The sequence below is a fragment of the Solanum stenotomum genome, chromosome 10, assembly GCF_019186545.1.
Source record: "Solanum stenotomum isolate F172 chromosome 10, ASM1918654v1, whole genome shotgun sequence".
Taxonomy (NCBI): Eukaryota; Viridiplantae; Streptophyta; class Magnoliopsida; order Solanales; family Solanaceae; genus Solanum; species Solanum stenotomum.
The window spans coordinates 51,059,751-51,073,844 of NC_064291.1; the positions used below are offsets into that span (position 1 = coordinate 51,059,751).

Below are 14,094 nucleotides of genomic sequence, written 5' to 3' on the forward strand. Positions count from 1 at the left end.
TTCAGCTTATCGAGGATGTGACCTTAGATAACAAGTTATGGAGGTAGCGTGTTAGGGTAGAAGGTTAGTAGATAGATGGTTGTTCTTGTTTTTCGAGTGTTATTGTCATTGTAGTAGTTCTTATTTTTGAAACCTGTCATTGTTTGTTGTTAATTGTGTTTTAATTATCGCACTATTTTATTGTTCTTGTTCCTTTCTCGTAGGTTTTGCATTGTTTTCCTTGTTAGTTGTTATGTTTTCAACACTATTTTCTTCTTTTTTATACTTGAATTTGATGTTATTGAGTCGAGGGTCTTTTGGAAACAATCTATCTAGCTCGACGAGGTAATGATAAGGTATGTCTAAACTCTGCCCTCTTCGAATCGTGCTTATGGAATTTCACACCGAGTATATTGTCGTTGTGGTTAAATTTACCAAACTGAGTATTTTTATTTTTGTTACTAATATTTAACAAACTCTAATTGTTATTTAGTGAGATGTGAAGAAGCATAAATTGCAGGCGCAACCCCCAAAATTAAGCAATAACAAATTTCTTCCCCGTATCTTTTCTTTTGACGAAACATTTTCTCCACCAACTTTTTGACTTAACACATTGGGTACTAAAGCTGGTGACTTTCTAGCACTTTTAGTACTAGTAAGAATATTGCAACAAATTGGAGAAATGATTATCAATATTAGCAAGGCAATTGCTGTATAATTAGGAGCTGAAATCCTTGTTGCCATGGCAAAAGTTGTGTTAATTATTTGCCTAGAGAGTACTTAACCACTTAATTATAAGCTCTAATGATATGATTTGTGTACTAATTAATGTGTCCTAAGCAAAGGTTTATATAGTGTTAGGAGAGAGCCTTAATAATTCAAGAATAAAAAATTGAAGGGCCAAAACTGTTTTTTTATGTTTATTTTTTGCGGTTTATAAAGGTACAAGTAGTATTAATCAAGGATTAGAGATTTAATATTTTGGAGAGTGAAGCCAAAATATAAAGACAAGTAATTGAAGATCAAAAGCCGGATCATGGCATCTTAATTAATTGCTATATATAATTAGAGGCGGATGTAGAGTATCAGTCCTATTAGGTTTATTTAACGTCAGTATTTTCAACGCGAAATATAAATTTATATGTAAAAATTCATGAAATTTATAACAAAAAAATAAATATGAATCCATAAAATTTAAATCTTGAATCTGTCTTTGCCTATCATAATCTCATCAGAACCTTCCCTATACAATTTCAATTAACACTGAATATTCTCTTCATATAATACAATCAAAAAACAAAAACAAAATTTGACTTGGTACTCATTTGCTTATAGTTATTTGAAACATTTGTCACATTATTTGTTAGTAGCTACTTTTGTTTTATGTTTTTGAATGTCTTGACATTTTCTCTTATAAAGAAAGTGGCATTCAATTCAACTTGCACATACATCGACTATTGTATCAAATATTTACAACAATCTTAATTTACACTAATACACTAGTGCACAAGATACCGTAGAAAGGTAAAACTATCACGTATTATCAAATACTTACAACAATCTTTACACTAATACGCTAATGCACGAGATACTATCACATAGACATTCATTTTTAAACGAACGAACTACAACATAGTACATTACCAAGTCAAGTTGGAAACCTTTTGGTGTTTTGAGGAACAGATGTACATGAAAATAATTTTCAATAATAATATGTCATTTGGAATTTTCAACAGAAATCACAAAGTGATAGCTAACACATTATATAATACTACTTAAATTCATAACACATTATTATGCCTTGCATTTCATACATCAACAAGAAAAATGATAGATATCATACGATACAAAGTTAAGCTTATATACACTTTGCGAGATAATTTTTCACACAATCAAATCCCCAGAAGGACGACTATTGGCCTTTAGCCGTCAATAATAAGTGGATTCATAACCAGGATCTGACTTATTGCAACAAAGTTCAAGCACACGAATTGTATCTATAAGTTAAATTTCGCGCATTTATAAATATATTTGTAAATGATCAAGCGTTGAAGACACTCATCCATTCAAAGTATCAAGCATTTGCACTTGTGTCTGCTTGGTGCCACCTTGTTATAATCTTTTCCTTGTGAGAAAATGACTTTGATGGATTCAAAAACCTCATCAACAGATTTTCCAGCATCAACCTGATATGTTCAGACACAAGGAAGCCAGTTATTACTAAAATAACGGGTGGATGTATCCAGGATTTAAACTCTACGAGTTCAATTCTTAGCATTGAACTATTGTATTTTTAAGATTTATGAGTTCACAAGTACTATGTGTTACAAATTTACAATTACATATAAATTTATGCTCTGCATTGAGTGGAAAGTATTGGGTTCAGATGAACTCGGTGTTGCAATGTTGCACCCACCTCTGACTAAAATCATTCCATCTTATACAGATTCAATATCTAAAACATTTTATACTACGTCCATCACCCTACTCAACAATAGAAGAAGATTATAAATTTATGATTTACCTTCCTAATTTTCCCCTTTGATTCATAGTATTCAATTGTAGGGAGAGTTGACTCCATAAAAACTTTAAATCGCTTCCTTATTGTCTCGACGTTATCATCCTCTCTTCCCTGCATAGTTACTCCAAATTAAGTATAAAAAAAAATCCTTGATATAAGTGCTAAATCGATGTATCCTAATACTATGTTCCTCGACCCATCAAAAAATTTGTCAGGTGCATGTTGGATCCTCCAAAAGTAGTGCATTTTTGGAAGGTCCAACACGGGTGGGGCAGCATTTTGGAGAGCCCGAGAAACATAGGCTAAATATACCTCATTTCTTGATAGCAAGCGCTTCTCCATTTCGTCTTGTGGACAATCTAGATAAAGGACAAACTCAGGCTCCATTTTTGTCTACAAAGAAATCCCAAACGATAGTTATTCAAATTATACAAGCAAAATCAGTGTGCTACTGACTTGCATTAGAAACAATTGAATAATAAACTAACTTACAAGATCCTCAAATGCTTTAACATTCTCTTCATTCCGGGGGAAGCCGTCGATAAGGAATTTGTCACTATTGATTCCCTGCATGGCTTGTTGAAGAAGCCTCACTGTTACATCCGACGGAACAAGCTTTCCCTCCTTCATAATTTTCTGAATCATAGAGCTGAAATAAACCGAACGACAGAAATAAAGACAGTGTTGTGACATACAAAATTCTTACTTAACAGAACTGTAAGCCTACAAAGTGGATATTATGATCTTATTCCAAGTAACACCATAGAGAATTTCTTCGATGAAACAAAAGCATTGTATATACTCTAGGAGCATATCAGTTTACATACTAGGGTAACAACTACGGATTTATTGAGAATTAAAACGGTTATTGAATATCGTAACATTACCCAGTTTCAGAACCAGAACTGATTTCTTGACGTAGAATCTCGCCAACGCTAAGATGAGTGTATCCAAATTGTTGTGCTATTCTTTTGCATTGTGTTCCTTTACCACTCCCCGGACCACCTGTAACATGAATCATCACAACACGAAAATAAGGAAGGAGGAAGTTATGTTTCTAAAAATAATAGAGATAAAAAGATCTGCAATATCACATGCTATAAGCCACAAGAAAAGAATCCATAACACTTTGTGACAATCTAACTTGTGAATTGCGATCTTATTAAGTACTCCTTATGCTTGGGGATGTACATATTAGCTACCATTGTATTAACGACTTACAAGGTTGACCATGAAAAGGCGTAAAGCACACTGAAGCAAGTTCAAAAGAAGGTTTAGAACGAGACTTGCATCTATTAAAAAGTTCTTCAAGAACTTAGTTTCTAGTTTGTTCAACCAATACACTGTCAAAAGCCATTGTCTTAATCGACCACTGTTCATCATTGACATCTCCCATAGCTGACCAAGTGCTTGAATAAACCTTTAACGCGCTTAAGCATGTCTATGATCATGCATACAACTAAAGTACTGAGATGCAAAACCACACTAGTCCTGCCTCTGTTATTCATTATGAGTTTTTATAGCACATTGCATATCTGTAGCCTCAAGTTCAGTATACTACCCCCGACGTTTGAAATAACACAAACTTGCTTTATATTTAACTTTGATATAACTATAACTAGTGACTAGAATGAACCTCCATTATTTCCGAATGTCAATTCTACCCTCACGATCTAAACTAAGATCATTTGACAACCATCAACGAACAATGTTTCTTGTTTCATTTTGAACAAAACTAGATGTGGAAATTGGCTAAACTGATCATAAAGTCATGCTGTTTACAGAAAGCATATTATCAGAAGTTACACACACTCAACTTTTAAATTCAGCTTTCATTTTAACACCTATTAGATGAAGTTATGAGAACAAAAAGGTAAAGAAAAAACACAGCAAAATGTTGTTCTTTTCCTTCCTTTATGCTGGTGGTCGGATATGCAAGGCATGGAAGCCGCAGAAAAAGTATGTCACTTCCAATTTTTATCACCTTCCACCGTTACCAAATAAGATATTATGTACAAACACCAGATAAAACTAGATACATTTTTCATGATAAAACAGGAACACAAGATGCAGTTTTAATTTCATCTAAAGAGATACAAAATGCAGTAGACGTAATTACAACAGGCAGTGCAAGTAAAGGAATTACGGACGTCCCAACCTATAACAAAAACAATTTTGACCTTCTTCTGCATTGCTGAGCCTCTATCATCTTCCTGCAAAAACAAGATACCAATCAGATGATCAAGAAACAGTATTAAATGGTTTAATTAAAAAAAGAGGAAAATTACCAGCCTGAGACAATATTAGCTTAATTGGCAAGACTAATAAAATAACTATCACATCGACATTAGAATGATATGTCTGTATTATACAAAGCCAGGACTGTTACTAAACAAACTTTGAATATCTGAGCTGGAAAAGGTCATGTTGAACGAGACTACGAACCAGGACATGCCTTACCGTGAAGAGTTCATCTGCACTCAGCAGCGAGTAAGGGATAGGATGTGAAAAATTATCACTAGAATTTATACGGGAAGCCCCCTGAAATTAGATTTCCTGAGGGATCCCAAAGTATGCTTCGCCTTCAGTATATGAATTAACTTTTGTTTGTAAGATTACCAGTACGAATTGTATACTTGGTCACAAGCCTCAAATGTTGTTGACTTCAGTAGTGAAACAATTCAATTCTAGTTTATGAAACATTCTCGTTGTTTACAAAATTAGCTTCTTCTTTTTGTAAATCTCTAATCAGAAAACAATGGGAATTCATAATTCCATGTTATACAATATCAATTAGGATGATGTGCTGTACATGCTTCATGATCCCAAAGGAAAAGCAAACCTTCACAAGCATGTTACCAATTAAGAAAGACTGGTCAAAATAAAATTAAGATGAGATGAATAACTATAAAAAAGGGAAGCCCAGTTCACGAAGCATCCTGCATTCACGCAGGCTCCGGAAGGGCCACACATAAGGGGTGCAACACAGACAGCCTAGTTTGACACAATTATGAGTGGCTGATCCAAAGACCAAAAGTATGTTTCACCGGTTCAAACTGCCTTTCAGTAATACTTCTCTATTTCAATCAAATGTTTCCTGACTTCAATACTGAGATCATTTTAGCTTGCAACATGTTTCTCTTTATTAACCAAAATAATTTTTCTTTCAAATCTCTAATCCAAAACCAAAGAGAATTCATCAATCTGTGTTGTACCAAATCAATTACGATGATAAACAGTACACTTCATGATCCCAACCTTCACAAGCATATTAAACCAATTACTTGAAGGACAATGAAGACAGACTTGAATAAATAAAATTAAGACGAGACGGATAACTATAACGGAGTCAAAATCAGAAATTCCAATGATAATTGGGAAAACACCAAAGATTCTTTCTCACCTTGTGTAAATCCATCTTGAATTGCCCACACAAAGAATATGTTTAGTTAGTCAATGTTCCTGCAGTTCCCTTGTTCACAAAAAGAAAAACAATAATGATTTGAAAACTTCCTGCTAGAAAATTTTATCATAATAATGATTTGAAAACTTTTGAATTCAGGGGCGGAGTTACAGTGCTACTTACTGGTTCAGCACTACAACAGTACTATAACCAATTAACTTTAGCCCAGACCTTGTATTTGTGTCAAAAATCCACTTAATATGTAGTCCCTCCGTCTCAAACTACCTGTCAACTTATCTGTAGTGATTGTTAAAAATATTGTCTCATATTATTTGTCATTTTAGAAGTTTAAAGAAAAAATTAATTATTTCCCCCATTTTATTCTCAATAGTAATTATTCTTGAAAACTACAAATATCTCATTTGAGTTGTAGAATTTTGACTAATGAGATGTTTGTAGTTTTCAAGAATAATTATTATTTCCTCTGTCCCTAATTACTTGTCTATTTTTTTTTGTTGTTGTTCCTAATTACTTGTCCATTTTGACAAATCAAGACAGGATAATATTTGTTTGCCTATTATTTTGAAAAAGGTAGAACTTCTTGAAAATCTTAAATTTTAAATTCATCTACTTCATAAATTAATAGGGATAAAATGGTAAATTCCCTATGTCATTAATTGTTTTTTTAATAGGTGTGTCAATTCAAAAGTGAACAAGTAATTAAGGACAGAGAGAGTATTGAGAATAAAATGGGGGAAACAATTAGTTGTCTTAAACTTCTATTACTGTTTAAATTAAAAATAAAGGGTGGGTAAAATAGTCAAAAACCACTTCTAATCAATGTTTTCTTCATATCCGTATAAAAGAGAAACACGTGAGATAATTTGAGAGAGTATAAATAATTTATTCAAAATCCAACAAGTTTCCCTTTTTTACAATCCCGATTTCATAAACTCAAAATTCTAGCTCCGACTCTACTCAAATTCATCAACAATTCCACAGGCTAAGGACATCATACATAATACAAATCATATCAATTGCTCAATCATCTATCTATGACTAGGCAGACAGCATAATATATACATAGAACTCTTTATTTCCAAGAACAACAAAATTCCCCCTTTTTTCAACTCCTATCAAAATTTCCAAGAACTTTCCCTTCACAAAACAACAAAGTTCACAACTTTATCTTAAAGAATGAAAAAAAGCAAGCAAACTGAGAAAGGAAAGTACCTAACTTGGACAATACTGCAATTTTTTTCTTAGAAAGTTGCAGAAGTAGAACCGAACATATATATTATGATGTTTTAGATAAAGAAAGACCCAATAGAATGGGAATAATTCTCAGTTTCTTATGTTACAAGTGACAGTTTTGGGGATTTGGTCTCTTTGACTCCAATGAAAACGAACCTTTTTGTATTTGCTTGTCGAGAAAAAGCAAGAAGAGAAATGAATTTGTTTTGGGTGGGGAATATGGAAAGTTCTAGTTAATAGCTATGACTTTTTATTCTAACAAGTAACAGGTATGATTCTACTAAGCAAGTTCGATGTGACCAGCTCGATTCAGAAAATAATTTTTTTTATTTTTGCAAGTCCAATATAAGAAAATTCGAATTTGAGACCTCTAACATAAAAGTTCCAAGTCCAAACTACTGGGTCCCTCCGAAATATAGGGATGATTCCTTTTTAAAGTTGAATATTATTTTATTTTAATGAGAAGTCATTATAGCCACATAAATATTATATAATTGTAGTATCAAAAATCTTATATTCTNTCTACTAAGCAAGTTCGATGTGACCAGCTCGATTCAGAAAATAATTTTTTTTATTTTTGCAAGTCCAATATAAGAAAATTCGAATTTGAGACCTCTAACATGAAAGTCCCAAGTCCAAACTACTGGGTCCCTCCGAAATATAGGGATGATTCCTTTTTAAAGTTGAATATTATTTTATTTTAATGAGAAGTCATTATAGCCACATAAATATTATATAATTGTAGTATCAAAAATCTTATATTCTATTTTATAATTTTTTTAACACCATAAATTTTTTTAAAAAATAATGATTTGTCTGAATTATTAAATATCCAAAATTATAATATATTTTGTACTAAGATTCTAATAATTAGTCTGATAACAAAACTATCCATCAGAATTTACGGTGACTCATCGAAAAAAAAATATACTAAATACTAGTGATCTGACTTATACTTATAGCAAGACAAGTTTTTTTTAGTGATTTGTCACGTTCTTAGTCTTTGTATTTGACAATTCGCTCAAGTAAACCTTTTTCTTATTTATTGTTTGGAAGATTGCTTGGAAAATTTTACAAATAGATGTCTCTCTATTTATACTATTTACTTGAAGCTAATATGTAAATAATTATTGTTAAACAAGTTTCTACATATTTACAAATAAGTCCCCTTTCTAGAATATTTCAAAGACCTTCTATGAAAATTAACAGAACTTTGAGGTATTCTAAGGAAATTCTCCTTATATCTAGTGAACCTTCCACTATGAACTAGCATTCTTCCTATGTAAGCACTCCATGTGGGCAATCTTGTGTCATGTGGCACTTACGTAATGCTTATGTGGCGTGATGACATGATGGGTCGTCACAGATCGCTCTTGAAATTGAATTTCAATTTTTGATGTGAAATATGTTTTTTATGCAACTTCTTAAATTATGATCAAAACTTTTAACTAATGGTATGTAGATTTCCCATTTAAAATAAATAAAAAATATATTATTTAATTGCATGGTTTGTTTTTTAAATGGATTAGTCATCGTTTTTATTAATTAAATAAATTAATTTTTGCCATTCAAAATCAAACTTATGCAGGACATAACTTAGGAGATGTTATGGTGTAAAAATAAAAACTTATACCTCACGAAAAAATTATCTCTCTCCCATGTCTTCTTGTTACGTGATTGCTACTAAATAGTTACTAAAGTACCTCTAGTTAAAGCATAATTACACCATACACGTGTATCTATATGTAACGACTCGCAAAATGATAGGTTGAACTAGAGCCTCATCGCGTGGGTTAGTGTACCCTTAAGTGAATGTCTAGGCTGTTTTAGACCTTAATTGAGCAAGGAAGAAGTCTAGGGTGCAAGTAAGGACATATGCTAGCAAGAAGGAGTGAAAGAAACCTTGTTCTTTGATGGGCCTTTTGGCGATGGGACTTCATGATCGCCCAAAGGGTTGGGCGAGTCACCCTTGTGCCTTATGATCGCCTAGTGGGTTGTCCCATTTGACCTAGATTCTGGAGCAAAGGGCGAGCTAAGTCGCAGCTCGCTAACTAGGTTGGTGGATCGCCCTTTAGCTCCCTAGATCGCCTAGTGGACTGCCCAAATTCCAAGCTCACTGGAATATTGGGCGAGCCAAAGGTGAATTCGGCGAGTTACCTAGTGCAAAGGGTGAGCCCAAGGGTCTAAAGGGCGAGCTCAAGCGGGAAAGGGGCAGAATTTTAAGTTAAAACGTTTTAGGTCCTTAGTTCTTTACCAAAGTTGACCCTACATTATTCTATTCCTTTCCTAGCAACTATATAAGCTTATTAGACCTAAGTTTACCTCATTTAAATCATTCTCCCTAGAATCAAAAGGAAACCCAACTTCATCCTCTCCATAGAATATTTCTCCTTCTAGAAAACCCCTTTTGAAGAAGAAGATAGAGCTTGAACCTTGGGTTAAGAACAAGGTTCATTGTTGAGAGCTTGTGCTATGGCTTTGATTAAAGGTATGTGAAGCTTAATCATCCATGGGTTCTTTCACCCATGGATCCCCCCTAGTTTCCCGCAAATTGAGAAGAAAACCCCAATATAAGCTAGGGTTTCTTCCAAAGTGTGGGTAGAGTTGGAGTATGATTCCAAAAGGTTGGATAGTACTCAATTATGATTGATTTGGCATTGTTGTATGATATTATGATGATTTCTATGGTAACCCTAGTCTAAATTGATGAATGCGATATTTGTGGATTTATGCCATTAAAGGTTAAATTGAAAGTTCATGAGTAATCTTCCTAAACCAATGTCTTAAATAGTAATTAATCAAAGTTAGGGTCATATAATGATTAATTGAACTAGACCTAATTGAATAGGATTGATCTTGGTTTTTAATGTTGAAATTGAACCTTTTAGGATGAATTGTGGCTAGAATCACCTAGTAATGAAGAATGTGGTTGAGTGCCTTGAAATCTAGGTTCATAAGATGATTCCATGTTATAGAGTTGTTAAGAGTGAAGACTCCTAGTTATGAATGTTGAAGGCTAGTATGATTGACTATAGATGTTAAGGCTTTGAGAGTAAAGTATAAGTGAAAATAGAGTCTAATGGGTATAATTATGGTGAAAGGTCTATACTCACCTAACCTACCTTATGAATGCTTGATAGATGAAAGTGATAGAATTACTTGAACATTGATGGATTGTCAAGGACATCCTTCCATGAGAGATGAGTGTTGAGCAAGGCTTAACAAGTAAATATTGGGGTGTATGTTTGGCTCCAAGTGGATATTGACAATGAGATGAAGTGTCACATAAGATAGGGTCCAAACTCCAAGAAGAAAGGAGAGCCACACCTAGTTGATGTGAGGACTATCCAAGTAAAAGGGGAAATTCTTACATAGTAGAGTGTGGGTTTTCCCAAAGTTAGGTCTCATGAGATGGAAACCTTCACATAGTTGAGTTAATGTTCTTAGTAGCAATCTCCATATCCTATGAACTAAGACATGCTTGAGAAGTATCTCATAGTGTTCTAAAGCATATATGAACTAAGATGTGCTTAATGAAGTACCTCATAGTGTTCTAAAGTTAAGAGAGGAACTACGTTCCAAACCTAGAAGTGTTAGTATGAGGACCTAAAGGTAGTACTTAGCATGTATAATGTTATGGGGTGCTATGCATGCATTTCACAAGTATGACTTAGGGTCACTAAATAGGAGTCTTAAAATAGGATTGGGCTAGAGTTGCCTTTCCTAGTTATAATTGACTAAAGGTGAGAGATCTCCTTAGTTACGAGAGTTAAGCTAATAATGAGGCAAAATAGGGTGAATATGACTAGGATGACTTCAAGGCTAGGCTTAGTGTGAAGGGTAGTATGGGACGCCTTTCATACATTGCACAAGTGTGTCTTGAGGCTATTTAGAAGTATGGTACCCTTATGGCATAGAGAAGCTTAATTGTTGACCATGTACATAGATTATAATTAAGATGACATGAAGACCTAAGTCTTGAAAATGAAGGTGGACTATTCCCAAGAATGACCAAAGAGAGGTAATTAGCTTGGATGGTAGTATGTGATGCTATCCTTGCATTGCACAAGTATACTTGGAGGTGGCTTGTGAAGTAGTTCTCTTGTAAATGTGAAGGACTTAAGGTCAAAGTATGTAACCATGAAAGTCTAAGTAAAGACTATGCCATGAACATGATGTATCTCTTATGCTCATTAAATATATATTATGTTGAATATGTTTATATGATGCTTGTGTTGATAATTATTCTATGGCTATGCTGATTGTGTTATGATCATGTTATTATCTCTTATTCTTATGTCTTATGTTGACTAACCATTTGAGATACTCTTATGATGTTGTGTTAGCTTTCATACTTGGTACATTTTGTACTAACGCATATTGCCTACATTCTAATCAAATGTAGGGTGTTGGAGATTGAGTTGCTTTGGAAGCTAGGTTTCTAAGGCGTTTGAAGACTTGAAGAATTGGTGAGTCCTCATAGTTTCGAGGACAAATTAAACCCACTATGTTCCTTTATGTCATTTCCTATGTTTTAGACTTATTATGGGTTGCGTCCCAAGACTTTTATTCCCGTTATTCATAGATGGATTGAGACATAGACTTAGTAAAGACTTTCGCTTTTATGAAATGTTTTTCGATTATTTGTTAAAAGAATTTTAAATTTCCCATATTTTCTGTGATCTTATGTTATGATTATGCTAAGGGATTGTATGCGACCCCTTCGGCCCTTCGGGGTCAAGTACGCCATGTTACGTCTAGGGGGTAGAATGGGAAGTTGATGGCTCTAGATTTGTTTGTGATAGTGTTTATTGACGACATCTTGATCTACTCCAAAAGTGAAGGAGAGCATATGGATCATTTGAGGATCGTATTGCAAATCCTTAAAAACCACAAATTATATGCTAAGTTTAGTAAATGTGAGTTTTGGCTTAAGTCGGTTTCTTTCCTCGATCACATTGTATCGAGTATGGGTATTGAGGTAGATCCGAAAAAAACGGAGACTATCAAAGGTTGGCCTAAACCTCTAACTCCTACCGATATTAGGAGCTTTTTGGGATTAGCTGGCTATTATAGGAGGTTTGTCGAGGGTTTCTTCTCTATTGCATCTCCATTGACGACTTTAACTCAAAAGAAAGTGAGGTTTGTATGGTTAGAGGCATGTGAGAAGAGCTTCCAAGAATTGAAGAATATACTTACGTCCGCTCCGATGTTGACTTTATCAGAGGGTAATGACGGATTTGTAGTGTATTGTGATGTTTCCCGAGTAGGTTTGGGGTGTGTCTTTTTGCAACATGGGAAAGTAATCACTTATGCTTCAAGGCAACTTAAGGTAAATGAAAAGAATTACCTAACTTATGATCTCGAATTAGCAGCAGTGGTGTTTGCTTTGAAAATTTGGAGACACTATCTTTATGGTGTCCATGTAGATGTGTTCACCGACCACACGAGTCTTCAAAATGTGTTTAGCCAAAAGGAGTTGAATCTACGACAAAGAAGGTAGTTAGAGTTGTTGAAGGTATGGGGACCTTCATTCATGGAATTTCTTTCTCCATGAAGCCCTTCAAACTCTAATTTCGAAATTGGTATATTGTTTAAAAACTCGGGTTTCTATTCTAACCATGGGTTCTTCTTAAAAACGATTTCATCTTGTTAATATCATTATACTACGGATGAATTGATGTTTAATGGCGATTTTTATTGTAAAACTCCCCTTGAAACCATGTATACCCCATGACCCCAATTTCAAGCATTTTGATGGGTGTATTGATGCAATATGATTTACTATAAATTGCTCCTATATGAATTTAGTTATTGAATCTTGTTCTATTCATGCCTATTGTAGTATCTTTGGGTGTAATTGTGAAACATGACTCATGAATCTTTAAAAGGGGCATATTGATAGGGTTTGTGCATATGAATGAAAGATGTCTATAAACTATTGATTCATTTAGAAAGTAATCTCCTATGACTAGTGTGTAAAGTTGGTATTGTTGAAAGGTAGTTCTTCTTTTACCCTTACACTTGAGATTATATGTATTGTCTAGTATGACAATTACACACATATGCACACTTCATGCATAAGACATGATTATGATGTAAGCAAATGATGTTAATTAAATGTATAGTTCTTATATACACCTTTACACATTGTTATGCATGAATTGTACATAAACCATGGTGATCATGTTGTGTTGATTGAAAGTCATTTCTCATGAGAACACATGATTTTGGTGTGAAAGTTATCCTCACATACTAATTATGATTCTAGAAGTTGAAAGTACATTCTCACTTTAATGAATCAATGAGCTATTTTATGAATTGTATTGAACGAAGGATAGAGCATTTCTTCACACATGTAAATACAATTAAAAGACTAATGACGTATAATTTGGGAAATATTGCTTAGCACCGAATGGATATGGACAATGAGGTAAAGGCCCTCCCGCCAATGCAATGTCGAGGGTCATCCACAAGGGAACTCATGAGATGGAAGCCCCTCCGCCAATGCAATAGGGCGAGTTTCTAGAAGCAATCTCCCTATCCTAGAACTATGTGCCAACATAGGACCTTAGCTAGTGAATCCACCTTATAGCTAGACATTATAGTTCTACCTTAGGCAAGTAGAACACCTTTCTCGGTGTGGAGTTACACGACACCGAATTTCATGTAACTCACATGGTCTATGTCGGTTGAGGCTACTTTCCCCTAATAATGAAAATAATGAATGAGACACGAAACATGCTATAACTTCTTGGTAAACTTGCTTAGTAGGAGTGGGGGTGTGAGACTTCACTCCCACATTGCACAATTGGTTTAGTAAGGTGTTGTAGGGTGGTTTCTTTACTTTATGTTGAGATTCAATGTATGCATGCATATTAAATGGTTAATTGATGTTAATTACTTTCCTTATGTTCAAAGTATTATACATGACTAA

The 14,094-nt window shown here is 34.0% G+C and overlaps 1 protein-coding gene across 3 annotated transcripts; it reads right to left on the bottom strand.

Moving 5' to 3' along the window:
• Positions 1 to 1,821: 1,821 nt before the first annotated feature.
• Positions 1,822 to 7,391, bottom strand: LOC125841824 (UMP-CMP kinase 3-like). Of its 3 annotated transcripts, none has more exons than XM_049521006.1 (8): positions 7,137 to 7,391; positions 5,904 to 5,972; positions 4,659 to 4,713; positions 3,388 to 3,505; positions 2,993 to 3,149; positions 2,813 to 2,893; positions 2,504 to 2,611; positions 1,822 to 2,165 (listed from the first exon to the last, which is right to left on the bottom strand). In XM_049521006.1, exons 2-8 carry the CDS (start codon positions 5,916 to 5,918, stop codon positions 2,046 to 2,048), a joined length of 654 nt encoding a protein of 217 aa, XP_049376963.1. In that variant the 5' UTR covers positions 5,919 to 5,972; positions 7,137 to 7,391; the 3' UTR covers positions 1,822 to 2,045. The 3 variants fall into 3 exon arrangements, with proteins under 3 accessions (XP_049376963.1, XP_049376964.1, XP_049376961.1); XM_049521007.1 differs by having other exon boundaries at positions 7,142 to 7,342; XM_049521004.1 differs by lacking the exon at positions 7,137 to 7,391 and adding an exon at positions 6,087 to 6,179.
• Between the last annotated feature and the right edge of the window lie 6,703 nt (positions 7,392 to 14,094).